Source organism: Haemaphysalis longicornis, unplaced genomic scaffold, assembly GCF_048455015.1.
Source record: "Haemaphysalis longicornis isolate Haplotype H1 unplaced genomic scaffold, Haemaphysalis longicornis Haplotype H1 scaffold_8, whole genome shotgun sequence".
NCBI lineage: Eukaryota > Metazoa > Arthropoda > Arachnida > Ixodida > Ixodidae > Haemaphysalis > Haemaphysalis longicornis.
This window is the reverse complement of record NW_027526445.1, coordinates 109,578,778-109,605,566: the sequence shown is the minus strand read 5'-3', so window position 1 is coordinate 109,605,566 and position 26,789 is coordinate 109,578,778. Positions and strand designations below refer to the sequence as shown.

Here is a 26,789-nt window from a genome sequence, read left to right as displayed (position 1 = left end):
ATTTGTGGCCTAGTCTGTGAACAAACTGAGTCTCGCAAACAAACACACACTAGAAAGAGGACGCAGGACAGGCGCTACTTTTTTTACACAAAAAGATCGGCCCCCTGTAGAAGAAAAGTATTTCAGAAGAAGTTGTTGCTGGGCATGTTGGTTTTGGACTGAGAACATACTGAGTAACGCAAAGACACACACACAAGAAAGACAACACGAGACAGGCGGCGCCTATCTAACTAATTGGGTGAACTTTGTTTTTTCCTTCAGTGCCCCTTTAAGAACTATCGCCCTTTAACCTATCACCATACTCTTGGTTGTTTAGAAGCTGTTTACCAAGGTAATAATAGTTAACCGCCGAAGCAACGGCCTACATTTTCAACAACCCAAAATAGCAGGCTTGGTTTAGGAAACCAAGCCTGCAATAAATCACATTCCTGTGCGCGTATACTCGATGCAAAAAAGGTCATGCTTTTCAGCAGTATAAATGTGCAAATGACTCGCCTGTTCAACATTTGTTTCGTAGTCCTTAGACATCTTCTCGCCGCCCATCTTAGGCGTTTTGACAAAGAGATCCAAGGCCTCCTTCTTCAAGCGTTCATGTTCCTTTGCGAGCTTCTCGAGGCTTCGTTTGGCATCGACCTTGGCGAACATCTGCATGGAGTCGTAACTATTGCTATAGAGACAGTGTTTGCTGCTGTAAGCATCAGTGAAGTACTTGGACGCTGCTCCGACGTCTGCGTCAGCTCCTGAACGTGTTTTCCGCACGATTCTCTGGATGCTCTTTCTACTCCTCGCTTTATTCAGGAAGAGAAAAGATAAGGACTTTTCCCGTGAGCAGCTTGATACTGATGCCACTCCCAATCCCACTCCCCATCCACCAACCATTCGCTGAAACTCGACTTGCCTTTTTGAAATCTGCTTCGTCCTGCTTCGAAATTAGTCGTCACATGCATTTAGTTGCCTGGCATGGGGACTGTCTTTTGCCATCGTTGGTAGCAAATGTCTTCAAGGAAAGGCAGTTACCGAAATTCATGCATTTCTGGTAGAATATCAGCTTCCTTGCTGAATGGCTAGTTTTGGATGCACCAGTGTTGATGCGGTCGTCTCCTTTGGAAAAATAAACCCATCGTCTCTTTTCGTTGTTATATACCATTTGCTTGTCAAGCCTTGTTATCATTTTTGCCGTGTGTTTGTTTTTATGCGCACTTTACTGTTTTGGGACTGTCATGTCCCACACAAACCCCTCGCATCCGTACAAAGTCATGCCATGAAGTAGACTTTGCGTATGGTGCTGCACACCACGTAAAAAGCAGGATTCTCATCCCAGCAACCTTTTCGCTTATCCTGTTCGTAAGTGAGAGGACGTGGGCGTTGTTGAGGCCGATCAAGTAGCCCTTGCTATCACGCTTCCGCTATTGTGAAGCTTGACCATACCCAGGATAGCTCCATGACAACCAGAGTTTAAAGTTATACCGTTGTCTGGCCATGTTAAGACTGAGCTTTGCGAAGGAAGGTTAAATTGCAGGCTCATTTTTTTGTGCAAAAGAGCAACAGAGTAAACTACCAGTACGTGTCATGTTTATTGTGGTCAGAAGCAGCTTTATACTCAACTCTCCTCTGCACGTAAATACTTCATTCTACTTCGTTCCTGCGAGAAAGAACCCGAGAAGAAAAACACCAGGCTGGATTTTCTTTCTCCAAATGAAAAGATGAAGTACATTGAAATCCAGCCGACACCTATCTAGAGGATACCAATTACTTTTTTGTAGCATTTATTATACACATTCCTTTCACAGACTGCAAAAACCGAAACATTCATAAGCGCGGTATACTTACAGCCTGAATGCCTTTCTTATATACCTCCACGGCTTCTTTAGCCGCTTCCTTGTTCTGGTCTTTTGCAGTTGCCTTGAAGAGCATTGAAAAAACTACAGCCACTCATTATACACACATGGCTACCGAGCGCTTACCTCACGCCAAGTTGTAGTCGGGGGCAGTTTACCTCCTTCAAACACATCGCAAAACGCCTGGAAGTAATGGCAATCACGAGACAATGCACCATTAAGCACGGCTTCCGCATACCTTAATGCAGGTATACAAATCCTGACACGTCATCTCTCTTCCGGCGATCCGTTTCACAAGCAAGTTGGCCGGGTCCAGAATAGATGTCACGAGTGCATTAACGTTCTGTAGAAAGTCTCCTTTAATTTCGGATAGGCGCCCATCGAAATCCTCGCTGTCGACCTGCACCCGAAAGAAATTTAGAGGAGCTCGTGGGTAAGGAAGTTTCAGCGTACCGTTAGACCGGGATGAGGCATCAGGAAGCAGTCAACCTCCTCAAACGACGACCAGATGCGTTCTTTTATAGCGCACAGCGTCTGCCGTTGCTTTCCGAGGGTCTCGAGCCGGCTATTCAAGAAAGTGCGGCCACCTTCGTAGCCGTAAGCTGCACTTTTTGGAGAATTCCAGTCTCGTATCAAAAAGAGCAACTTCTGGAACGATTTCCCGCCGCTATCCTGCAAATACGGGAAGAGGGTTCGAGGAAGTAGCAGGTGCAGCAAGTTCTTCAAGGCTGTGCAACTTTTAGCGAAGACGTTATAATATCATAAAGAATGCATATTCCACTCAGTCGCCTTAACACAGCGTACGCGCCCCTGCCAATTAGTTTTATTTTTGTTCAATGTGTGCCACCACGACAATCGCCATCAGTTTGGAATGGATGCTGGGTATTTTTTCAACGTATAACAGCACCGATTGTCAACGACAATGGGTCAGCAAAGGCGGCACGATCAAAATTGAGCGCCATCACCCAATTTGTGGGGATCGAGTGTTGACTAGAGCCTGCAGAATAGTGACTGTTCTTCAGCCTTGTGGCCTTTAAAAATGACAGTCAGCGCCATTTAATTTGGCGTATTCGAGATTTTCTTTATACATGCGTGCTTTCATTTTCTAATTCTTAATCATTTTTGGTTTACGAAGGTAATACTGACACAGCGCACAGCTTCATCCGTAAGAATGAAAGCGTGGAGTAAAATGCCGCACATAAAAGCCCCTTCTTCAGCCCTGCCGCTGCGCCTGCGCCTGCGAAGCTGCTCCCACCTGGGGTGTCCTTTTAATTGTCTTTTTTTTTGCGGTGTTCGCGACAGGCTGATGGAACAGGCGGTGTTAAAAAGAACAAATTGATGGCAATTCTACAGGAATGCTCGTATGCGCACTAGGAGTTCATATTATTCTGAAGGCTATCGCAAAGCAATGTGGATTGCGAAACTTCATATATTGAATGCATTGTCAGATGTTTATAAATTTTGCATCTTTCTCATCTTTCTCTTTCCCTTCGGAATTGATCGAAAAAACGTTTGTGATCACAATTAATTAAGCATTAGATAGGTGCCCCCCATCAACGCTCCTAATTTGTACCTTAACCCAGATTACACGAATGACATTTGTGCGCAAATAATAGCGCAGATTTTGATAGCCCGGGATTTGCTAACCCGGGTTTTTAAAACCACAAAAGAAAGGTTTTGCGGTAGTGGAGAAAATTAACGCCTACGGTGCCCAAAATTAGCATAACATTTACATATTTCCAGGCACGATGTCCTAGCCTAAATACCGGCAGAACACTCAACGATGCAAGGGTGCGTTCGCAGCCCGAAATTTGCACATGTGCGAGTGCCGTGTTGCTTGGCAAGAGATACATGATGTGCAGTCCTATTTATTAGTGCAATGGATACTACCGGTACTGTAGCAGAACAAAACCAATAAAGGCAATTCTTCGCAAACAATCGTTCAGTTTGCTAGTAACAGATGTCCGTCACTTACCTTATTCGCTAGCTCAGCGAGTCCAGTGAAGACGAGAAAGCCGTCCAAGTCATTGCTATTGATGTTTTTCACAACGTTGAATATCTGCAGCGAACTTAGTATTGTGCTCAGAGCGAACAGGGTAGAGAAATCCTTGATATCGGATTCGAGGTCGAACGTCCCTTCGGTGTCCATAAACACCAAAGCCACTTCCCGGCCTGTTCGTGTTTTTGCCTGCAAAGACACGAAGATTTAAAAAAAATCAAAGCCCCTTTTGTCTGTCGAGAAATAATAGTGCCAACGCGGAGCTTCCTCCGTGCGAAAATACGTGAGTGGTTCTTTGTAATTGATTCGCTTAAATTAGAATTATTTAGAAGTTCGAGTACCATGGGAAAAGTCAAAGCTCAAAATCCAAAATGATCCTAGCGTGTCGGAGTGGCGCAATCGGATTTACGTTCGTTTCATAACTCCAAAGAAGAACCATGTTCGATTTCGACCACGGAAAGCACTTTTATCTTGTTCATCATCAGGTGTAAATCAGGTGTAAACAATGGGTTACCTTTTATCAGGTGTAAACAATGGGTTACGACACCGCCATCAGTGACACCAGAAAGCTTCGATTTGCGAAGTTGCTACCCATGGCGATACAATGTCGACTTACCAGAAAAACCTTGCTCCAGAACCGGATTCCCTTAGTGACAGCTTTACATCCCCCGCGCCATGTGAAGCCTCCCTCTAGTTGGGCATGTGGATCGGCCATCCAATTTCCATCGCCGTTGTTGTCGGCGTAGCGCAGGAGAAAGTTCATGAGGAAGGACTTTCCCCGCCGAGAGCTGCCCGTCACCGAAATAACAACGACGGGCTTGTCCCTCACGTGATCAGCCAACAGCATTTCCTCGAGTTGCTTATAATCTAGGACGAGGGTGCCATCTTCCTTGATGCTGAGAACCTCAACCTCCTCACCTAGCATCGCTGACTCGTACGTCGGCCTCCTGCACATAAAGCAACAAACGGCGACGGGTCATTGCGGTATGAAAATTGCAGGGGTACACTTTCGGAGGGTAGGATATTACAAAAAATAACTTGTGTCCTGTATGAAGCACCCCCAGACTGGCTGCCTGGGATGTTTTTTTTTTGGACGCCAAGCGAGAAACTGGGGAGTTACCACGTAGCTCCTGTTTCCCGCTTCGACAATGCCTTCCTCACCTCGGCAACTTGCACAAGCTCTACGACCACGGCCGAAGAAGCAGCCATTGCCCTCGCAATGGCCCAAGCCAACAAGTCCCAGCCTAACAATTCTGTTTGACTCCCAAGCTGCCTTCCGTCGTTTTGCACTCGGACAAATCTCGGATCTTGCCCTGGCCCTCCTTTCTCAAAGCCCCACCCTCCCTGTTGCCCGTATAGTGTGTACAACCAGCCACACTGCCCTTCCTGGGAACGCGGTGTGACACGCCACCGCCCGAGTTCTTCGTCACCGGACATTCCCAGAAAGGGCCAACTACCCAGGCAGTATTGTAAACTCGCTTACGCCCCTCTCCCAAACATACACTGACATCCTCCGCCCCTATAGAGCAACCCGACGCACCTACCCCCCTTCGTACCCTTCCCTATCTACCGCAGACGCGCGCATTTGGCGCCGACTTCAAACCCTCACCTATTACAATCCACACCATCTCCCCCATATCACTTCTACTAACTACCCACTTCATCACCACCATCATCATCACCAGCCTATCTACGCCCACTGCAGGTCAAATGCCTGTCCCATTAATCTCCAATTATCCCAGTCCTGTGCTAACTGCGACCAATTTATCCCTGCAAATTTCTTGATCTCATCTGTCCATCTAACTTTCTTCCGCCCCCTGCTACGCTTGCCTTCTCTAGGGATCCACTATGTTACCCTTAATGACCGACAGTTATTGTGCCTTCGCATTACATGCCCGGCCCACGTCCATTTCTTCTTCTTAATTTCTACTAATATGTCCTCAACACGCGTTTGTTCCCAGACCCACGCCACTCTCTTCTTGTACCTGAATGTTACACCTATCATCTTCCGTTAAATTGCGCGCTGAGTCATCCTAAATTTAAGTTGAACCCTCTTAGTGAGCCTCCAAGTTTCTGCCCCGTAGGTGATTACCGGTGAGATGCAGCTGTCATACACTTTCTTCTTCAGGGACAATGGTAGGCTGCTATTCATTATCTGAGCATCCTGCCGAATGCACTCCACTTTCGAATGAATTACCCACTTAACTGTACTTAATGTGATGAGCCTAACACCACATCTCATCTCGCCTGGGCGTGCAACACGAATCCTCCACCACCCAGATCACCAACCTTTGAGCCGCGGGAGTGTGCGTTGCAGAGCTGCCAGCTCGAAGACCAGGAGGCCCTGATCTCTCGGGAGAGGATGGCAGCCGCGGCACGAGGCCGTCCGGACTAGGATGGCCACCCACCACTCATAACTACTTTTCTCCTCTACCCCGTCCCTGTCGTTTCAATACACGTTTTCTCTATCTCTCTCTCTCTCCAATGTGACGCGTTTGCCGAATCATTGTATTGTTTCTACATTAGTAGTACGCTATAAATATACAAAGTAAACTCCGAGAGCTCCAATATTTAAAAAATATTCCTAGTTCCATAAAGGTAGTGTACGGGACCGGTTAGCGAAGAGTTTTTTTACAGCGAAGCTGCATATATTAACCCCCTTCAACCGAATTCTTATTCCGGTGAAGCCACTTTAATCGCCACAGCTTCTCCGCTCTTTTTCGCAAACGCTGACGTCTATTTCAAAAGTCTTACACAATTTGCAGCTGCCGATTTCTGTTTCACAAGTTTCGTAATCGGTTAATAACGGCGAGAGGGCCGATATGAGCAGTTGCATTTTTAAATGCCCATGCGACGGACGCGTGTTACTCGCCCGGAGGAAGAAGAACGTGAATTGAAGGAGCGTGGCCGTGCCCAGAAGCACAAAAGGGGGCGACGACGGAAGCAGCGGCCTCAGCACGCGCAGCCGCCACCGTTGCCGCCTCAAGTTCAATCTCGTTGAGTAATAGCAAATTCCTCCCACATGAATGAATGATTTTATTTGGGAGGAATAGCTCGAATACCTCGTGCGGGGAAAGGGGAGGAAGCGAAGGGAACAAATGTTGTGAGTGAATGAAATAGTGAGCTGACGGAGGTGTCCCCCCGCGCACGGACCACTTGATCTTGGTCCCTTTTAGTAGGACCCGCCGCGGTGGCTCAGTATCTAAGGTGTTGTGCAGCTCAGCACGAGGACGCGGGTTCAATTCCCGGCCGCGGCGGCCACTTTCCTGATGGGGGCAACTAGCAAAACCGCTTGTGTATACGATATTTTCATATGGCTACGCACCCACGGTATACGATGTGGCTACGAACCCACATGCAGCCATGACGACCAGGTAGTGCAACGCTTCTATGAAGATGTTCAATCGGCAATGGCTAAAGTAAAAACACAGTATACCGTAGTTATGGGAGACTTCAATGCTAAAGTAGGCAAGAATCAGGCGGAGACAAGGCAGTTGGGAACTATGGTCTGGGCTCTAGAAATAGCAGGGGGGACCTACTAGTCAAGTTCGCAGAACGGAATAACCTACGTATTATGAATTCCTTCTTCTGCAAACGGGAGAGCCGGAAGTGGACGTGGAGGAGTCCGAATGGGGAGCATAAAAATGAAATAGCCTTAAAGGGACTCTGCAACACTTGCCATCGACTACTAGTACTCTATTTTGGGATAAAGTCTATTGTCCCAGAAATATCCTCCCGCAAGAATTACGAAAATCCGTTCACAATTAACGAAACTACGCGCGATGAGAAATCGCGCATAATCGTTCCCTCTCAACTCGAGCGCGGACAAGGCGACGAAAGCTGCGCGCTCTCTCCCGGAGGGGGCGGCTCGCGGCGTTCTCTTCGGCGGCCTTCGATATATCACATGCCGGGTAGTTTTTTTCCTTTTCTCCGCAACGCGGAGGGGCCTATTTCCGGTCTGGTGCCACAAAAAAGCAGGCATGGGTGCCTGCACGCAAGTGCGCGCTCGGGCTGGTAGGGCGTTTTTGAAGCAATAAACGTTCGTAGTCGAGTGGTCCCGTTGAAAGGGAAGTATTGAGCTCATCACTCAAACTCCGCACGCACTCAAAACACAAAATAAACGGCAAAACTGTGCCTACAGGTTCAGGCATAGAAGAGGTTCGTACACAGCGATGACGACGACGGAAATGGGAGAGTCTAGCCGCGAAGTTGACCAGTGACAGCCGATCGGGCAGCCATGGCCTATGTGACGTCCCTTAGGCCATGCATAATGAGGACAACTGAAGAGAGAGCGGTTTGTTTTTCTGCGTCTTTCACATCGATTTGCGCGCTCACCGCTTCACGTGCACGTGTAATATTTGGCTCAGGTATTCCTGGCAGTGTAATCTAAACGTCGCGCAGGTTTACTTGTACTGCTCAAAGAGTGTTGCAGGGTCCCTTTAATTGTATGCGATAACCCTGGCGTCGTGCAGGATGTGGAAGTGGTCGGAAGGGTAAGGTGTAGTGACCATCGTATGGTAAGATCTCGAATTAGGATAGATTTGAAAAGGAACCGTAACAAGCTAGTACGATAGAAGCCGATTAATGAGCTAACAGTAAGACGTAAAGTAGAAGAATTCAGGATCGCGCTGCAGAACCGATATTCCGCTCTTACCGAGGAAGCAGAGTTTACGACAGAGGAAGCCAGCGACAACCTTACACGCATTATCATGAAGTGTGCAGTAGAAGTCGGGTGCACGATGGCTAGACAGGATACTGGTAAACGTTCCCAGGAGACGAAAGATCTAATTAGGAAACGGAAAACCATGACAATCTCAAGCCCAGCTGACAGAATAGAACTAGCGGAGCTTTCGAAGTTAATTAATAAGCGTAACACATCTGACATACGGAAGTATCATATGGAGAGGATCGAATACGCTGTACAGAACGGAGGTAGCCTGAAAACATTGAAGAGGTGTCTTGGCGTGGGGAAAAATCAGATGCATGCACCTAAAGACAAGCAAGGCAATGTCATCACAAATAGGAATAAAATTGTCGCAGTACCCGAGGAGTTTTATAGGGATCTCTACAGTAGCCGGGACATCCAGGGTAATGCCGAACGAGAAAGCAGTTCAGAGGAGATAGACATTCCACCAGTAATGACAGAAAAAGTAAGGAAGGCTTTGAAACAAATGAAAGGAGGCAAAGCACCCAGTGAGGATCATATAACAGCAGACCTCTTTAAGGATGGCAGAGAAATTGTACTTAAAAAACTGGCAAACCTGTGCACGCAATGCCTAATGACCGCAAGCGTACCGGAATATTGGAAGAACGCGAACATCATCCTAATCCATAAGAAAGGGGACATGAAGGACTTGAAAAATTACCGATCAGCTTACCCTCAGTCGTCTACAAGGTCCTTACCGAGGTAATTGCTAACAGAATTTCTGCAATCTTATATTTCAGCCAACCTAAAGAACAAGTAGGGTTCCGTATAGGCTATTTAACAATATTCACACGATCAATCATGTGATAGAGAAGTGCGCTAAGTATACTGAACCCCTATATATAGCATTCATAGGTTATGAGAAAGCATTTGACTCGGTCGAAACCTTAGCAGTCATTGAGGCATTACGAAACCAGGGTGTAGAGGAGCATTCTGTAAGAATACTAGAGGATATCTACATTGGGTTCACAGCTACCATAATCCTCCATAAAGAGAGAACTAAAATACATATAAGGAAGGGCGTCCGACCAGGAGACACATTCTCCCCAACGTTATTTACAGCATGTTTACAAGAAGTATTCAGAACATTGGATTGGGAACAGGTGAGAGTAAGGTTTAATGGAGAATACCCGAGTAACCTCAGATTTGCTGAGGTTACTCAGCAAATCTGAGTAATTTGTCGCCCGAGTTACTAAGTAACTCGGGGATGAATTGCAAAGCATGCTTACCGCACTGGACAAATAGAGTAGAACCATGGGCCTGAAAATTAATATGCAGAAAACTAAAGTAATGATCAGTAACCTCGGGACAGCAAAGCGGTTTTAGATAGGTGGTGAGGCCGTGGAAGTACTAAGCGAATATATCAACTTAGGCGAAGTTGTGACCCCGGATCCCAACCATGAGGCAGAGATAATTCGAGGGATAAGAATAGGGTGGAGCGCATTCGGCAGGCATTCTCAGATAATGAATGCAGCCTACCATTGTCCCTTAAGAAGAAGTGTATGACAGCTGCATCTTACCGGTACTCACCTACGGGGCAGAAAATTGGAGGCTGACTAAGAGGGTTCAACTTAAATTGAGGACGACTCAGCGCGCAATGGAACGGAAGATGATAGGTGTAACATTAAGGGACAAGAGGAGAGCGGAGTGGGTCAGGGAACAAACACGTGTTAAGGACATATTAGTAGAAATTAGGAAGAAGACATGGACTTGGGCTGGGCATGTATGCGAAGGCAAAATAACCGTTTGTCATTTAGGTTAACAGAGTGGATGCCTAGGGAAGGCAAGGCTGCAGAAAGTTAGATGGGCACATGAGATCAAGAAGTTTGCGGGGATAAATTGGTCGCAGTTAGCACAGGACCGGGGTAATTGGAGAATAACGGGAGATGCATTTGCCGTGCAGTGGGCGTAGGTAGGCTGGTGATGATGATACGATATTCCGGTGCACGTTAAAGATTCTCAGCTGGTCAAAATTTATCCGCAGCCCTCTACTACGGCGGGCTTCATCGCATGTGTTGTGTAGGCCCGTTAGAACCCTACAATCAATCAATCACTTTTAGTAGGCCGGTGCGACCGGCAAAGGTCTACGAGTTCATGAATGTTTCTTTCACATCACTCGAAGACGTTATACATTTTTGAAGGGGTGTTGCGCGATTGTATAAACAACTATAGCGTTCCTCAAAAAGTCTGGCTGAAGAACAACTTGCCGGCTTGGAACGCCGACGTGAAACAGTGCGGTGTTTTGGCACAGCGGGTGCGCGAGCTTAGACGCGCGCGTGCTCATACGTCAAAGACACCTGGGTAAACGTCGCTTCGAAAGACATTTAAGATTAAAAAGAATTACGAAAGCGTTTTAGCCAAGCGGGGAGCGTAGGCTGCGCGAAAGGCGGGTGGGTACGGGGACACGAGTGCGGATGCTCGTGTTCGTTAGAGTTTCGCCGCGCCATGGCGGGCGCATGCGCAGTAGTGTCCCGGTACCCGCCGCGGTTAGCGTAGCGTATATGTTTCCTGCAAGGCTAATTTGAAAAAAAAAACACTAATAACTTTGCTTCAGCTTGAAGTGCTTTCGGAACAGTTTCGCCGGTGTCTTTTACGTCTAAGCCCCCACACATCACTGATTGTCGTTTGTGGGCGCCCGGGTGCGGGGAGGCGAATGCAGGGAGCATGCACCCGCAGCTGGGCTTCACGCTCTCACCGATGACATCGCCGTTGTACTAGTGGGAGATTTAAACGTAGCCGCCTCTTGGCCAAATGAAATTGGTCTTCTTTCCTCCGTGGGCGAGACCTTTGCGTTGGCGTTTTACCCAGACACTAAGATCCTACAACAAGACAGGGAAACGGACAACCCCATATTTGTCCGCTGGAAAAAAGCTCAAGTTTTTTCAAATTTCCTCCGCCTAATTGACTGGAAACTATCCTCTACTGGAAATGACAACCAACGTGTTTTGTTTCGTGCACTCCTTGGACTGCTCCACGTTTCGCTGGTCACCCTTCTTTACAGAATGAAACGGCACTGTATCTTTAGGTAACGAAAGTGGTTCCCATAACGTTCGCACACCTGTCCTAAAAGACAACCGAATTTAATGTAAAATAGGAGGAGTAGTCCAGAGTTGTACATTTAAGTCTTCCTCTGGACACCGCAGAAATGCCAACGTCGAATAATAGCTTGCATAAATAATGACCTCTGCTACTACGGCAACTCCTGAATATATTGGTTTTGTGTTAAGTGGCACGTGACACAGATCCCAAAATATTCCACATAACTGAGTCGCGGAGGCTTTTACGTGACGCTTATAAGTAAAAGCTCCCCGGTTTCCTGCTGGCGAATATGAGACAACCGTTGCTTTTTCCGCATTCTTCAGCGGGTGATTTGCAGTTGTCGTGCTGTGTGAATTGATATGTTTTATTTAGTAGTAATTCGTTTCTTTCTTGAATGCAAGAAAACTGTACTATCGTCATCAAGATATACAGTATATGTAGTACCAAAGGTAGTGATCTAAGGCGAGCGCATTATTTTCAGCATGAGGCAAGAACTTGGCATTTTCTGGGGCGGATGGCCTTCACATTCTACATGCACGCGTTGAACACGGCTGTTGAAAAAAAGGCTGCGATATCATCATCATCATCATAATCGTCGTCGTCGTCAGACTATTCTGGTTCACTCCAGGACGAAGACCTCTACCCTCGGCCGCCAACCGCCCCTGTCCTGCGGCGCTGGAGTATTTTCATTGACTCCGAAATGTCTTATTTCGTCCCTTCATTGCGCAATACGCCGTCCTTTTTTTCTAGACCTATATCTCGGTGTACGCTCTGTCACTCTTGCAGTCCAACGATTGTCATTTCGCCTACCTACGGCGCCAGCCCAAGTACCCAGCTTGTACGTGGCTCGGCTAAGTTGTTAATAGGTTTTGCGAGGTTAGGCTGAGAATTGGCAAACTCGGATCGTTTTGTCAGCAAGCTTTAACATCTCTCCCAAAGTGGACCGCGTTAGCACGCGCTAAGACCGTTGGCAAACGGCTTCGCGAACTCGGCGTCTGCAGCTTCAGCTTTTCTGTGCTTACCCCTTGAGGCGCGAGTGCACGTGAACTGGCGAGCAGCAGAGCACGCGAGAGATCATGCCAGGAACGCGGGGCAGAGTGTTTTGGATGACGCATGGTGCCCCTTACGAGGCACACGGTCACGTGCGCTCGGTATTTTTTCTCGGTATTTTTTGCGAGCTCCTCACGTGGCGCAAGTGCACCCGCGAGCCTGGATTACCTTTATGGTAACGTTCCACGGCAGAACTTAAAGCTTAAACAGCTCCCCTGTTCAAATACACGGAAACCTATACCCAGCTCAGTCCTTCCTGCAGTCGGACCTATCATCCTGTAAACTAGCATGTAGGAAATAAATACTTCCTCAACGCGTTCTGGGCATGCGCCCGAGCTATTTTCGGGGGCGACCTTTTGGTGTCTATAACTGCACGATGATCATCGAAAGCATGGGCCGTTATAAACATTACTGGACACACTCAGACGTTCGTTTTCCAACGGCTCGCTCGCGCTTCAAAGAAACCTCCAGCATCAGGAGCGTTTCTTCGTACACGGGCAAAGTAGATAGAATTCAAGCCACTAAATCTTCAACCAAAAACTCCGAAACGTGCAATCAATGCGAATTTTAAAGAATTACATCTAACGCTGTGGGAGTACTTATGTAAAGATCTGATTGCCTTATTCAGCTTGTTTTTCACTGGGGTGTTGGAAAATCTCAGCCGTGGGGACTTTGCCTATCTCAAAGTTGCCTAACGTTGCTACGTGGCCTCCGAAAGAAAAAAAATAATAGGGGCGATCGTTATTCGGTGACAGTTTGAATAGGTTGTCGCGTCCATTTCCCCTTCTCCGCCACGAAGTGGAAAATTTTGCTTAGAAGGATCCGAATACCCTGCGTGTGCCTTAAGAGGTGGGTTCTGAAAAGTAGCCAAGACCAAAGACAACAAAAATCAGACCGGCTAGAGCAAGAGAAGTCTTCCTGGCGGAAGAGAAAGAGCCCTTAGCAACCTGAAAATATTCGAGCAACGTTGTCGTAGGCGTTGGTCTCACCGCCACCGCTGCTGCCAAAAACGCCAGGCCAGTTTTCATGCAACCCGCTTCCAAAGCTCGGAAGTATGAATGTCGCTTTGAGAAAGTCTTGCCATGCCTATACGTAATTTTTGACGCGAGTGACTCAAGAGACTCAAGGCCTCCCCGCCTGGCGCGAGAGCCGCGAAACCACTTCGTTGCACCTGCCCCTAACCGGCGGCAGCCTGTCGCGAATGCTTTCGCCCACGCTTTCGCCTCTTCTTTTCCGCCGCGCTTGCTCGCTGTTTCTACCCTCACAAGCTCCTGTCGTGCCAGGGCCCATGAAGGAAAAATACAAGTTTCGTTCATTGAAACGACTGCTTTGGCCCTAAAACAAAAACATTTATTCGTAAGCTTCCAGCAAATAATGCAGATATTGAGAAAACAGCTGAATCAATGCCGACTCCGCCGTCACTTTCCGGAGATTTTTCTTTATGACGTCGCAGAACAGGGCTTGAGCAATTGGCTGCCGCGGATTCCAGCCACCGACAGAAAAAAATGATAGGGAGGCTGTATGGGGCCTGACGTTTTCTTTGATCATTTCACTTCAATGCTAACGCGCAGTTAATACACCGATAAAAAATGTTTTATCGCTGGCACACGTTACGTTACTTGTGGCCAATATACGCCTCTGTAACCCAAAACTTGATGTTTTAGGGGAAAAGCCCCTTAAGGTTTCGGGCTGTTGGCATCTCATGTCCCCGTCGTAGCCATCGTCTCATGCAGTCACGGTACTAAAACACCGGCACACTCGTTTACTACTCGCGTTAGAATGTAACGCGTACAAAAAAAAAAAACCGGGACACTCGTTTACGCTTCGCGCTGAGACTCTTCGTGCTTTAGAAGTATACAGCAAAGCTGTACCTCCATACCCTCCGCCCCGTCCCTTGCCCCTGTGGTTTCATCTCCGTTTGCAAAAACACTAAGGCGTAGGAAACACTTTTACACTGCATGCTTCGCCATTCCCCAAGTTTCACGTTAGAGGAGATGGCCCGAGAAGTTTTTTCTCTATTTCTCGCCTTTTTCAGTGGAGGAGGGGGTGGGGTAAAGAATGTATTTCCTGACTGCAATGGAGCTGGGTGAGTTAGGGAAGGCTAGTTTTTTTCACAATGAACAAAGTTGTATGTTTTGTCTCCATGGCCATTTTAACGTCGTCACTTGTTGTTCCGGCCCTTAGGCCGCACACGCCCTTAAAACGCGCTTTGGGGCTGGTCGAAGTGTAACTTTCTGCCGCCCCCTGCCACGCTTGCCCTGCCACGCTTGCTAAGAAAGTTAGATGGGCAGATGAGATCAAGACGTTTGCGGGGATAAATTGGTAGCAGCTAGCGCAGGCCCGGGGTAATTGGAGATTATTGGGAGAGGCCTTTGCCCTGCAGCGGGCGTAGGTAGACTGGTGATGATGATGATGATGAAGAAGAAGTGTAACGCTTTTCTTGCGGTTGCGCTTTGCTTTTAGTACAATGATTATAGAGAGATCCATCGATGGCGTTCCGCCTATTTTTCGTTTCTGTAAGCAAGCATCGGGCCGGAAAGGGAACTTTATCGCAAGGGCTCAGAAGGAAACCTGTTTATGGTTACACAAAACTGCTGGACGTGTTCTTGCATCAAACCTTTCCAAACCAAAATTATGACATTTGGCCAATAGACGACTGTTTTTATTTACTTTGTTTTATTTACTTTGTTTTATAGTTTTATTTACTTTGCATTCCCTAACAATGTGTGGCGTGTGTATTTTCCAACTGGTCTTTTAAATTCACATAAGGGAATGCTCCCAATTTTAATTGCGGAGCACTTTAGAGGCCGGCTTGTCGTCATGGCCGATCGTCCGCGGTCACGGTGCCTAGCCACCGTAGTAGCGCGTAAGACTGTAAATTCCACCATAACAGAGACTTCGAAAAGAACACCGCTTCCCTTTTTCCTACTCGGGACTGAACCTGCGTCCCTCACGTTACGAGGCTGACGTCTATGTTAGTGGCTGTGAGGGCGACCACGGGCGGCTCTGCGAAGCACAACTGATTTAGGTTCATTACGACTTCGTAACGTCGGCTTAAGGATTCTTGAATTAGTCGTCTCATTCATGCGGGCTCGCTTACCCTGTAGCTGTTTCTTTGCGCTCGGTTGACTTTTGATGCTTGTCCGCATCAGAGTTTGTGCGCAATTGTTTAAAATAATAAAAGTCTGAAAATCGCGTACACTAGCTAAGGGCGGTATTTAAAGTAAAGGTATTGATGTCGCTCCGGAAGAAACATTGCCGGCGCCGCCCCATTCCTTTCGAAGCCAGTCTTGTGCGGAGCGCGGAGAGTCGGAGCTATGTGTCAGCTCCTGTATCCGGAACAAATGGAACAATCGGAACAATCGGAACAATCGTTCGAACAAATGGAACATTTAGCTGCTAATAACCGACAACAGCGAAACTGCAAGAACGAAACAAATTCCCGTGGGCCTTCGGGGCTGTCGGCTTTGGCAGGAGGCATTACGACTCAAGGTAATCGTATGTTAGGTAGAACAGTTTTGCAACCTTGCCGAACGCTCGAGAGTGTTGTATCATAAATTGTATCACATACTGTATTAATATTGTATAACATCAATTTACATTGTATGCCGACGCGCACTATGGGCCGCAAAAAAATGTAGGTTAAGTTCCAAAAAACCTATTGTGTGTATAGGTGCGTGCTGGTTTTAAACCAGGCTTCTAACCGGTGCGGAGCCTTATTCAGCAAAACGAGGCACGTGTGCGGTGAAAATACAGTAACACTATGTGTGTTCGGACCTGGAGGCACATTTCGGTACATTTCCCACAGCCTCATCTTCACAATATTCAGATATGGGTTACAGTAAAACTGCACACAAGCGGAGGAGTAGGAGAAGGAGGATAAACTTTCTTTAACAGTGCAATCGAGTAGGTTAGCGGGCGGGGTCCTCAATTCAGGACAAGAGAGTACGAGTAATTTTCTTCAATTTATATAACGCCATCGCGAGCAGACCAACATTTGTTGTTTTACCCCGAAAGGCTTGGGAAACAATTAAAGAGCTGCTTGAACATATTGCTCGGTTCTGTTCGTCTTGTACTAGAAACAGGTGCATATACTATTTATTTCGTTCGTTAGCGTGTATATGAAGCCTTCCACACTGTAGTAATGTCATAACTGTGACGGGTTGAAAATCATTTCGTTATGATAACGATGGTTACGATAGAAATTCGGAGCACAAAAGCCGAGTTTCAGTACTCTGGACAACGTTGTCTGCACCGTTTCGCAGTGGCGTAGCAGAAACCTTTTAATGGCACTTGCATGTGAATAAATAACGCACGGTGGGAATATCCACCGTCCTGCACGCAGCCATAACGAAAGCCAATTTGCGAAGAAGGCACTGTATGCCTCACAGCCTGAACGTTGTGAACCTCCCGAACACCCCCAAATCTCCTGATAAGACGTTTGTGATGGTGCAGAAAAATATAATGTGTCGGGCGCACAAAAAATATTCATCTGATACAAGTCAACAACAAGAGAAGAAATAGAAGACAGCCGTTTTATTTCCTGCTGTGCAATGCGCGTGTAGGGCCCGCTGCTTGCTGCGTAGCAGTAGACTGTTTCATCTTCGTAAGAGAATTTCAAGAATATTTTACGGAAGCCTACGCATTTGTATACTTATCGAGGAGCTGTGAGCACTGGGCCTCGCAAATATGCTAGAAGGGACAAGTTACACACGATCATCTGATCGATGCTCTACAGAAAGTTGTTCTCAATCTCATCGTGTGTTGCAAACTTGTGAGGGATACAGCTTGAAATTATTCATACGTGTCAGAAGCTGGCAAAATAACTGAATTACGGAAAATACGCGTTTTGATGTACTGCAGCATCAAAGCGGGCGATTTCTAACATAGGCACTAATGCCACTCACAAGTGGAGTGTTGCAGGCGACAGCGGCGCGAGTCCCTAAGGCGACGTCGCAGCCAGGGGGCACCACTCAAACATCTCAACACCGATTGTTCCACACAGGCACACGTTTCTCGTATGCAAAGTATTGTGGGCGATTACTGCGCAGCGCCATTGCCATGGAGGCTGCGAAAGCTAGGCCGCAAATATGTACACCAAAATATAAAACCATGAAAATATAACCAGTTAACACATTAAGTAACCCACGCTAATGGAAATTGAATTTAGTACCTCTTTATAGACCTTTTCAGAGGCTGCGGCACCCGCTCTTATTTATTACTTTAGGTATCAACGCTACAATAATAACAAAACTGTTCAAAAGAGGGCGCCACAGCCCCTTTGGCGAATCACTGCTCCGCACATCAACAGCTTTTACGTTGAGTGGAACTGCTTTGATTTTTTTTCTGCGGCGTTCATATAAATTCAATTATACGGAGCAATACGCCGGGAGAGAGGCCATAAAATGATAATTCTTTTCCCGTTCGCGTTCAGGTTCGCGTTCAACTATCTTCGTCGTTAGTTGGAGGGGTGCATGACTTTTCTTTCTAATTTTGTGCGTCCATGCCTCCTTGTCAAATTCGAAACTGCTTCGACCATATTAGCACAATAGAAAAGAGATCGCCTTAATAAAGCGAGGGACTCAGGCTTGATGCCAACCACAAGAACCATTATTCTCTTCACTTCACCCACGATCAGCATCGTCGTCAGACAAAGTTGGTCTTCCTGCAGTCATGGGTTTTGGGTGGACTAGATGCGATATCAGTGATACGCTGAAAGCTTCACTTTAATATTGCTACAAAGTGCCATATGGCCACTTATTCAGCAAAAAACCCCGGTTGGCGCGACGGAGTGATTATAGCCTGTAATTAGCGCGTCTAGTATTCCTCCCTAGGGCTGACTTACTCTAGTTGCTGCAGTGATAAAATTTCACACCATCGCAAAGTAACCGTTCTTTAGGCTACTTTCTTATATCCGGATCCGCCATATGAACATGAAAATGTACAGAAAATGCAAAATAGGAGGCATTTTTATTAAGAGATGGTTGTTTTCTCCAAGTCGTATCGGTCGTGTCAATATTTAAATGTAATTTAAGAAGTTAATCGTTTCGTGGACACAAGGGAACAAATTTTATCCTGTTGAAAACATTTTAGATTTAGCTATTTAGCCCCTTCTAGATTATATCGAAGGAAATCTAATATCGGAGAGGTGTTGTATTTCTGAGAAAAAAGTGGGACCCTCATGTCCCACTGTCCTGTTGGGCCACTTTGCTCAAGTGGGACCCATTTTTCCGGCTGTCTACCTGGCGCAAATAACTCGTCTCGTGAAATGGTACGAATAAACTCGCTGATGGAACATTATATGCATTCAACATGTAGTTAGGGTAAAGGTTTTTTGCTGGTTGCGATGTAGCGGTACCACGATGAGGCGAAGCTCTGATACATGGGACTAGGCATTCTAATTGTCGACGTACCCCCAGCGATGTTGTTCCATTGAAGGTGCTTCTTCAGCAGAAGATATATTTTGTTACCTGTATACATAAATAACTTCCATGCCGTAAGAACAGCCCCCGTTCTTTCGCGAAGCGAATCGCACTGCTTCCCCGAAAATTCATTTCGTTTATCGATACACTTAGGAGTACGGTGAATTGGGCGAGTTTCTATTGATCCATAATATAACTGCGCGGTAAAACGAGGACACAGAAAGAGGCACTCCGCGTCCTGTATTATTTGTGCCTGTTTCTGTGTCCTCTTGTTACCGCGCTGTTATATTATGTATCTATACACGTTCAGAAATTACAAATATAGCTCTTGGTTATTTGTAAGTAGATACTATAGTGTCAGAAAGACAATATTTGCTCAGCAGATTTTTTTTCTGCAGGATAGTAGCTAGTGTTTCCAACTGCCCGGTTTGGCCCGGCCATACCGGTTTTTTAAACATCGGGCCGGTTGCGGGTCCATACTTAAAACCGGCCGCCATTGGCCGGTTTTTTGTCCCTCGTGGCGTGATCGTGTCCGTTTTGGTGTTTTATGAGCGTCAATTCAACAAGTAAGGGGATAAATATGTGTCGACAAGCGGCGCAAAGACACGCGAGTAGAGAAAATACTCGGGCGAGGGCGCTTCCTGGGATGATGGGGGACCTAAGAAAGGAACAAAACAAAGGAAATGCTGCAGCCGCGGTCAGCAATTGCGGTTACTTTTCAGTGAAGCACATAAAGAGCAATAAGCAAGCTCTCAATCACTTTCATACAAAGGTTATGTTGATTCCTCGATAAGAAAACGCTGCAATAGGTGGCACTGCATGTCAAAAACATGACGTATTTTTTACAACACAAATTGAACATTCTATATACCACGCCCCCCCCCCCCCTTACCCCCTGGGCTGTTTTTTTTTTCGGGGAAAGGTAGCAACCCTAATAGCAGCTCACAAAAACGAAAAAGTTGAGAAATGGGCATGAAAAATCAAGGGGTTCTGCGTGCCTTCCAGCGTGCTTACATTCAGCGGCAAACGCTACGAAAGTGTATGTAGAATGTGCAATTCGCTGCTTTAGTCGTTAGGTGAAGTTCGCCACCCGTTAGTGACCGTTAGTGATGTTAGTGACCCGTACGCAATTGCGGGAGCTTTGTCACGGAACAGTGCCGAGAACGTGAAAGGGTTTCATATGTCCCGCTATCCAGCAAAGGGTTAAGAAACTCTGGCGCGCAACCATCGGGTGAACAATGAAGTGTTGCGATGTTCAGTCTAGTCAAACATGCACTTTTTTGATTGTTGGCCACAGGCGAGGATTTTCGGGTCATTCCCTATTCCGCAGAAGTCACATCCGTATCCTGCTTTCCACAAAGTCAGAGCTAGTCTTGGATGTGCAGGGTCCCGCGCATTGCGCTTCCATGTCTTGTAATATGCGCCTCATTTCGGGTAAGTGTTGCGTTAGTCCCACCCGAGCACAGAGCAGCACTCAGCCAATAATATTTTAATCATTCTGATTCAAGACACAACCACACGGGCCGTGGCGTACAGAGGATTGAATTTCTGACGGAGGACTATGAGGAAATGAGAGAAGCAAAAACAGTAGCAACAAAATGAAAGCCAACAGCAGAGATCAACGAAAATTTCAAAAATAAATTCGCGATGCCATCCGGACGTACTAGCATATTCTATAAGTTGTTTTGATCCTTCTTGTTTTCCTCTGGTGTATTTAAAAATGTCTGGCCGCAATTGAAAAAGCATGTATCGAAGCTAGTCGCGTAATGTTCGTGCGTTCCTGCGACAGAAACATTATTACTGGTAATGGTTGTTTGGTGACCGGCAGAGACGGCCCTCTAACCGAGGTGTCGACAACCTGCGGCCTTAAGGCAGCATGAGTGCTGAAAGGCTGTACTATGCCGACCTCCTCACTATGTCAGAGCCCCCTCTCCACTACAGCTCCCATCTGAAGGCTGGCATGTCAGTTTTGGCCTCAAATGGGGTTAGACAGAAACAAAGAAAAATCGCTTGCAGTGGGCACTGTCTCCATCTTAACAATTAGCCAGATTACTGTGAATTACTGTCAAATATTATTGTCGATTTCTCCGAACGTCTTCCGTTTCCCTGCAAAACCTCGTGCAAATACGACGCCTGCTGTAATCATTCCCCGCCGCATCACGAACTCAAAAATTTCGGTACGCTGCTCACGGACACCTGCGTAGCCGGCAACCATGGCTTTCCTTCGGAACCGAAGGCGACAACAATCAGACCCGTTTGCAAGCAGTGCATGAAGCTTTGCGGTTGGGTGAGTTGGTGCTTTTCGCAAAAATAGTAAACCGGGCAGAGTACCCACGCAATACCGAAAGAAAAACACGAGGACAGCCTCCCATGCCAGCCCAAGTTCACTTTTCCTAGAGCAGGTGAAAAATCATGGACCAACCTGAAAATACTCCAGCACCGTTGTAGCGCGTGTTGGTTTCGCCGCCACAGGCCAAAATGTCTCGCGAAGACGCGCACCCGGCGATGGAGGCACAGCCCGAACCAGAGATGTTACTTTCGTCCGTACGCACTTCGCTTCTGCACGGTCGCGTCGCTCTCTTTCGCTGCACAACTCACGGGTCAATGTTTACTTATTTTGCGCGCCGGATGTTGAACGGGGCAATGTTTACTTATTTTGCGCGCCGGATGTTGAACGGCGTCGCTACTTGCTCCAGGAAACCTGCGAATAACCAGCTGAACCTTAGCTCACGCTGCGTATATCCTGGCATAGCCGAGCTATGCCACTGCTATTTTTTTTTGTCTGGGCAAGCCCGCGCCCCTCCCAACCGCTCGCCCTACTTTCTTGCCTCCAACTAATATTTTTACGATGCCCAACATTGTTTAAATTTGCTTCGATCCACGAGGTGATAGTAACTAGTTTTAAGTTGATGACACTCAGGGAAGACGAAAGCAGCCACGGATTGGTGAACCGACACGCTGCTTAGGCTGGTGTGCTGGTGTGTTTGGCAGCAGCATGCAATAAGGGCAACGAAGGCGGGAGCGGGTTGCTCATCTCCGTGTTACAATGGGTATTGAGGGGGCTCGGCGTCGCGACGAGGAAGATTATTGCCGGGCGGGGTCATTCTCCCCGTGAGGCAAAGCAGAGGCAGTGCGCAAGGAGATTGATTCGTCACGGTGTGGCGGGGAAAGGAAGGCTTGACAGTAAGTGCAGGCGGCACACGAGAAACGACGATGGTTCCCTCTCTCTCTCTCCTGCTTTTTATCTGTGAAGAGTGTTACCGAGGCTGAAAGGCGGCCGGCGAGCTTTGTCGGTTTTGAGCAGTATTTTGGGTTTGCGTTTCGACGGAAGGAATGACGGAGCACACAAGACGCGGCGGCGGGAGCAAGACGAATATTCGTGCGATGGATGACCAATTAGCTCTCGAATGTACTGTTGATTTGATTGATTGTAGGGTATAACGCACCGGTGCAATGCAGGCGATGAGGCACGCCGTAGTGGAGGGCTCCGGATTAATTTTGACCATCTCGGGATCTTTAACGTGCACCGAAATCTTGAACACACGGGGGTTTTTACTTTTCGCCTCCATCAGAAAAGCGGCCGCCGCGGCCGGGAATCAAACCCGCGACCTTGTGCTCAATAGAAGAACGCCTTAGCCACTGAGCCACTGCGGCAAGTTCGAATGTACTGTACAGGTAATGTGGTGTGCAACGTTAAAGCAGGATGAATGGCTTTAGGTAAACGCACCCACAGTCATGTGTGGTTTGAAAGCAAGGTAAGCGTGAGCAGGTGCATTGACCCTTAGTGAATGTACATAGCGGACAGCAAAGGACGCTACGCCGCCGCAAGAGTGATGTGTGTATGCTGTAGACGCGCAGTCCTGACGTTCACGCACGGCGTGTTAGCTCTGCGTAACGCGTACGGAGAATTAGCGTAAAACGCGTGTAGAGGAACTGTAGGTCAACGCATCCGGTGGCATGTGTAATATGGCGCAGGTAGGGTGCGCACGTGGGGCTGGGGTCATGCCGCTGCGGCGTTCAACACCATGGAAGGTAAAGTTGTGGTGGTGTGTCCGCATTCTTTACCTATTTTTATACGTTTTTGTATCGACGGCTACAATGGCCGTATTCTCGCCGTTTCGCTAGTAGAAGTATCTGAGTGAGACGAGCCACCGGCTCTGCGCCTGCTCAGTCGCGAAGCGCAGTTGGTCGTACTAGTTGGCGTGGTGGCGCTGCGGTCGCAGTGGATTGGGTTGTTGTGCCGGTGGCGAAGGGCGGCCCGAGATCGAAGTTGCCGCAGCCGTATTCTGCCATTTGTTTCAAAACTGTGCAGAGCCGCTTCGGCTCTTCATCGATGATAAAGTAACAATAGCTATGTTAACGGTGGACGTTATCGATGGTAAAGAAGTGAGAATCGCCCCGTGGTGAGCCCGGGTCCACGTCCAATGTACACGTATATGAGAGCAGAAATCACTCCTAAACGCGTTACTCACAGGAGTGATAACTCATCACATTATTTTCCAAGTGGCGTAACATCAATTGCCATAAACAAACATATTGACCTGCGGCTGCTTGTTTTGCTGACGCGGCGGTTCTTCTGTATCGCGAGATAATTTTTTTGATTAAAAAGTTGCTATAGGTTCGGTCCAGTGCTAGTGTATGGGGAAAGGGCTTGTATTTTTGTAAGCTGAACGGATCATTTGCTAACGATCTCGTGTTCTCGACCTTAGTTTCGCCGAAGCAGTCTTCCCAATAATTCGTTCTATCTGCGCTCCCAACTTTATATTTACTCAAAGCCCGAGAATGAACGTGAATTGCTCTAATAAGATATCAGGACTTGTTTGTGTGTCATATTCCCAGTATATCTGAGTAATAGCGCGTCTGCTGGGTGTCGCGTCGCGTAGTGCTGGGACCATGCTCAAATACATAAATAAAGTAGGATATAAAGATCTGACTAAAGTTTCGGGGGAGGGGGGGTGAAAAGATGCGCACCGCTCACAGGCCTATTCAAATAGAAGGCCGCAGCTGGGAATATTTTTAACAGAAAGTGGCAAACTGATACGGCATTCAGTTTTGAATAGCTGGCACACGCTCCTTAGCAATATAGGCTTCGATCGCAGGGTTACGACGGCAACATTTTAAAAATCATTGACTCGCGTTATTTCAAGCTCGGATAATTCAATCTTTCGGTTAACTCGAACAAATTTCAAAATTTTGTTTGGCTTGCGATATCTTCATTGCATTTTAGAGCCGCCTAATTCAGACTGCTGGTTAATTCGTATTTTACTTGCCCTTTCCCGAAACTATCTGCTTCATTTACCGCTTCCAGCTGCACATTGGCATCATTATGTCCCTAACATCAGAAATAAAGCCGATTACCTGCATCACTTGTCAGAACGAAACCATGCGCGCCAACAGCCGCGTCTGGGGTGAGGGAGAAAGGTAGAAAACTTTGTTTCAAACTCTCAATGAAAGACAAATCGGTCATCCATTCGGGATTTTATCAATTTTAATAGTACTTCAGCATTGTTCGTGACTGTTGTACCATCCTGCCACCTTAGATTTCAGTTAACCTAAAGAACAAGCAGGATTCCCTAAAGGCTATTCAACAATGGAGCATATTCACATGATCAATCAGGTGATAGAGGAGTGCGCTGAGTGTACTGAACCCCTATATATAGCCTTCATAGATTATAAGAAAGCATCTGACTCGGTTGAACCCTCAGCAGTCATTCAGGCATTATGGAACCAGGGGGTAGAAGAGCATTATTTAAGAATACCAGAGGATATCGACAATGGGTCCACAGCTACCATCACCCTCCATAAGGAGACCAGTAAAATACCTATAAGGAAGGGTGTCAGACAAGGAGACACAATCTCTCCAATGTTATTCACAGCATGCTTACAAGAAGTATTCAGAACATTGGATTGGGAACAGGTGGGAGTAAGGGTTAATGGAGAATACCTCACTAACCTCAGATTTGCTGATGCCGTTGCCTTGCTAAGTGACTCGGGGGACGACTTGCAAAGCATGCTTTTCGCACTGGAAAAACAGAATAGAACCGTGGGCTTGAAAATTATTATGCAGGAAACCAAACTAATGATCAATAACCTCGGGACAGCACAGCGGTTTGAGATATGTGCAGAGGCAGTGGAAGTGGTAAGCGAATATATCTACTTAGGCAAAGTTGTGACCCCGGATCCCAACCATAAGGCAGAGATAATTAGAAGGATAAGAATGGGTTGGAGTGCATACGGCAGGCATTCTCAGATAACGAATAGCAGCCTACCATTGTCCCTGGAGAAGAAAGTGTATGGCAGCTGCATCTTACTGGCACTCACCTACGGGGCAGGAACTTGGAGGCTCACTAAGAGGGTTCAACTTAAATTGAGAACGACTCAGCGGGCAATGGAGCGGAAAATGATAGGTGTAACATTAAGGGACAAGAAGAGAGCGGAGTGGGTCAGGGAGCAAACTGGTGTTAAAGACATATTAGTAGAAATTAAGAAGAAGACGTAAAAAGGGCAGATGTGCTGCATGTGGCCAGCCGAGGTACTGCAAATATTGCGCGCGTGAGTGCAAGTGTTGAAGGATTTACAAAATATTCCCGTTTTCTGACAGATACAGTGCGAATGATAACTGCACAGTGAAGTGGGCATACCGTGCTATTTGAATGACTAATAACATTTTCAAACGAAAGGGGTTGTAGTATTTCTAGAGGCATCGCAAGCGTCGGTGGGGTTTCCACGCTTTGAATTGCCGTTACTGCATTGAAAACATTGCGGATAATGCTTCCCTGCTGTTTGTTTTGAAACACGTAAAGCCTTCCGCAATACCGCGTGACCGCGTAGCAGAGAAACTTCCAGCGAAGGCTTCACTGCGCCAGGCACTTCGCCCTTCCAGTCGCCGCAGAAGTGCGACCTCCACGGGACCATTTCTTTCCTCCGTAATGTGCATAAGCGATTCGGAACCTCGTGTGCCGAGGTTGAACGACGTCTCCTACAGAGCTACTTCTAACGACGGTAGTTAGCGCGATTTGTGCATTCGAAGCTTATGGTTTCGGCTTATTTATTTCACGAGCATAAACCACTTCTGTGTATCAAATTTGGGCACGGAAATATATCAGGGCAGTTTACGTTTTAGATTTTACGGTATTACGGGAAGTCGTAGCATTTCATTAAAATCAAACAATGCCTTTCAAGTCAATGCTAACATTGTATACCTTTTCGAAATATGCGGCAGTATCGGTGTTATTGTGCCTTGGATATAAAATGGTTTGCGGAAATAGCTCAGTAAACTACTGCCATATTGTAAAAATTATTCGCGGGTTTGGCGCGGTCACTGTGCACTATCAATTGTCTGTTGTGATGCACTCAATTTCCTGCAATGATAAGAAATATTTTACGTATAAACATTTTAAGGTGGAGGTGGTTACTACTGAATTAATTAGTAACAGGCAAAACGAACAAAGAAAATTTGTTTCTTAAAGTGCAGTGTTGTTTGGGCAATTTTTAACTCTTTATGTTTGCACTTATTCGACACGCAGTGGTTACATTTAGCACAAAAAAAAAACGACGTGAAATACGCCACTTTGTAAAATGTGGGCGACTATTCAGGTTTTGTATTTATCTTTAGTGAACACATCTATCTACACCTAATTTTTTTCAGGAAAGTGGTCATAGTTATGCTACTTTGTGTTGCTACCGAAATATGTATTTCCTGCAACGTTCGTTCCTGAAAATGTCTAGGTGCAATA

At 46.8% G+C, this 26,789-nt stretch overlaps 1 protein-coding gene across 1 annotated transcript; it reads right to left on the bottom strand.

Annotated features, from left to right (window-relative positions):
- Positions 1 to 405: 405 nt before the first annotated feature.
- Positions 406 to 21,601, bottom strand: LOC144148911 (atlastin-3-like). Its single transcript, XM_077680440.1, has 8 exons — positions 21,476 to 21,601; positions 4,454 to 4,784; positions 3,814 to 4,026; positions 2,292 to 2,510; positions 2,077 to 2,238; positions 1,965 to 2,021; positions 1,831 to 1,902; positions 406 to 645 (listed from the first exon to the last, which is right to left on the bottom strand). The coding sequence occupies exons 2-8, from the start codon at positions 4,760 to 4,762 to the stop codon at positions 421 to 423; spliced, it is 1,257 nt and encodes a 418-aa protein (XP_077536566.1). The 5' UTR covers positions 4,763 to 4,784; positions 21,476 to 21,601; the 3' UTR covers positions 406 to 420.
- Positions 21,602 to 26,789: the final 5,188 nt, after the last annotated feature.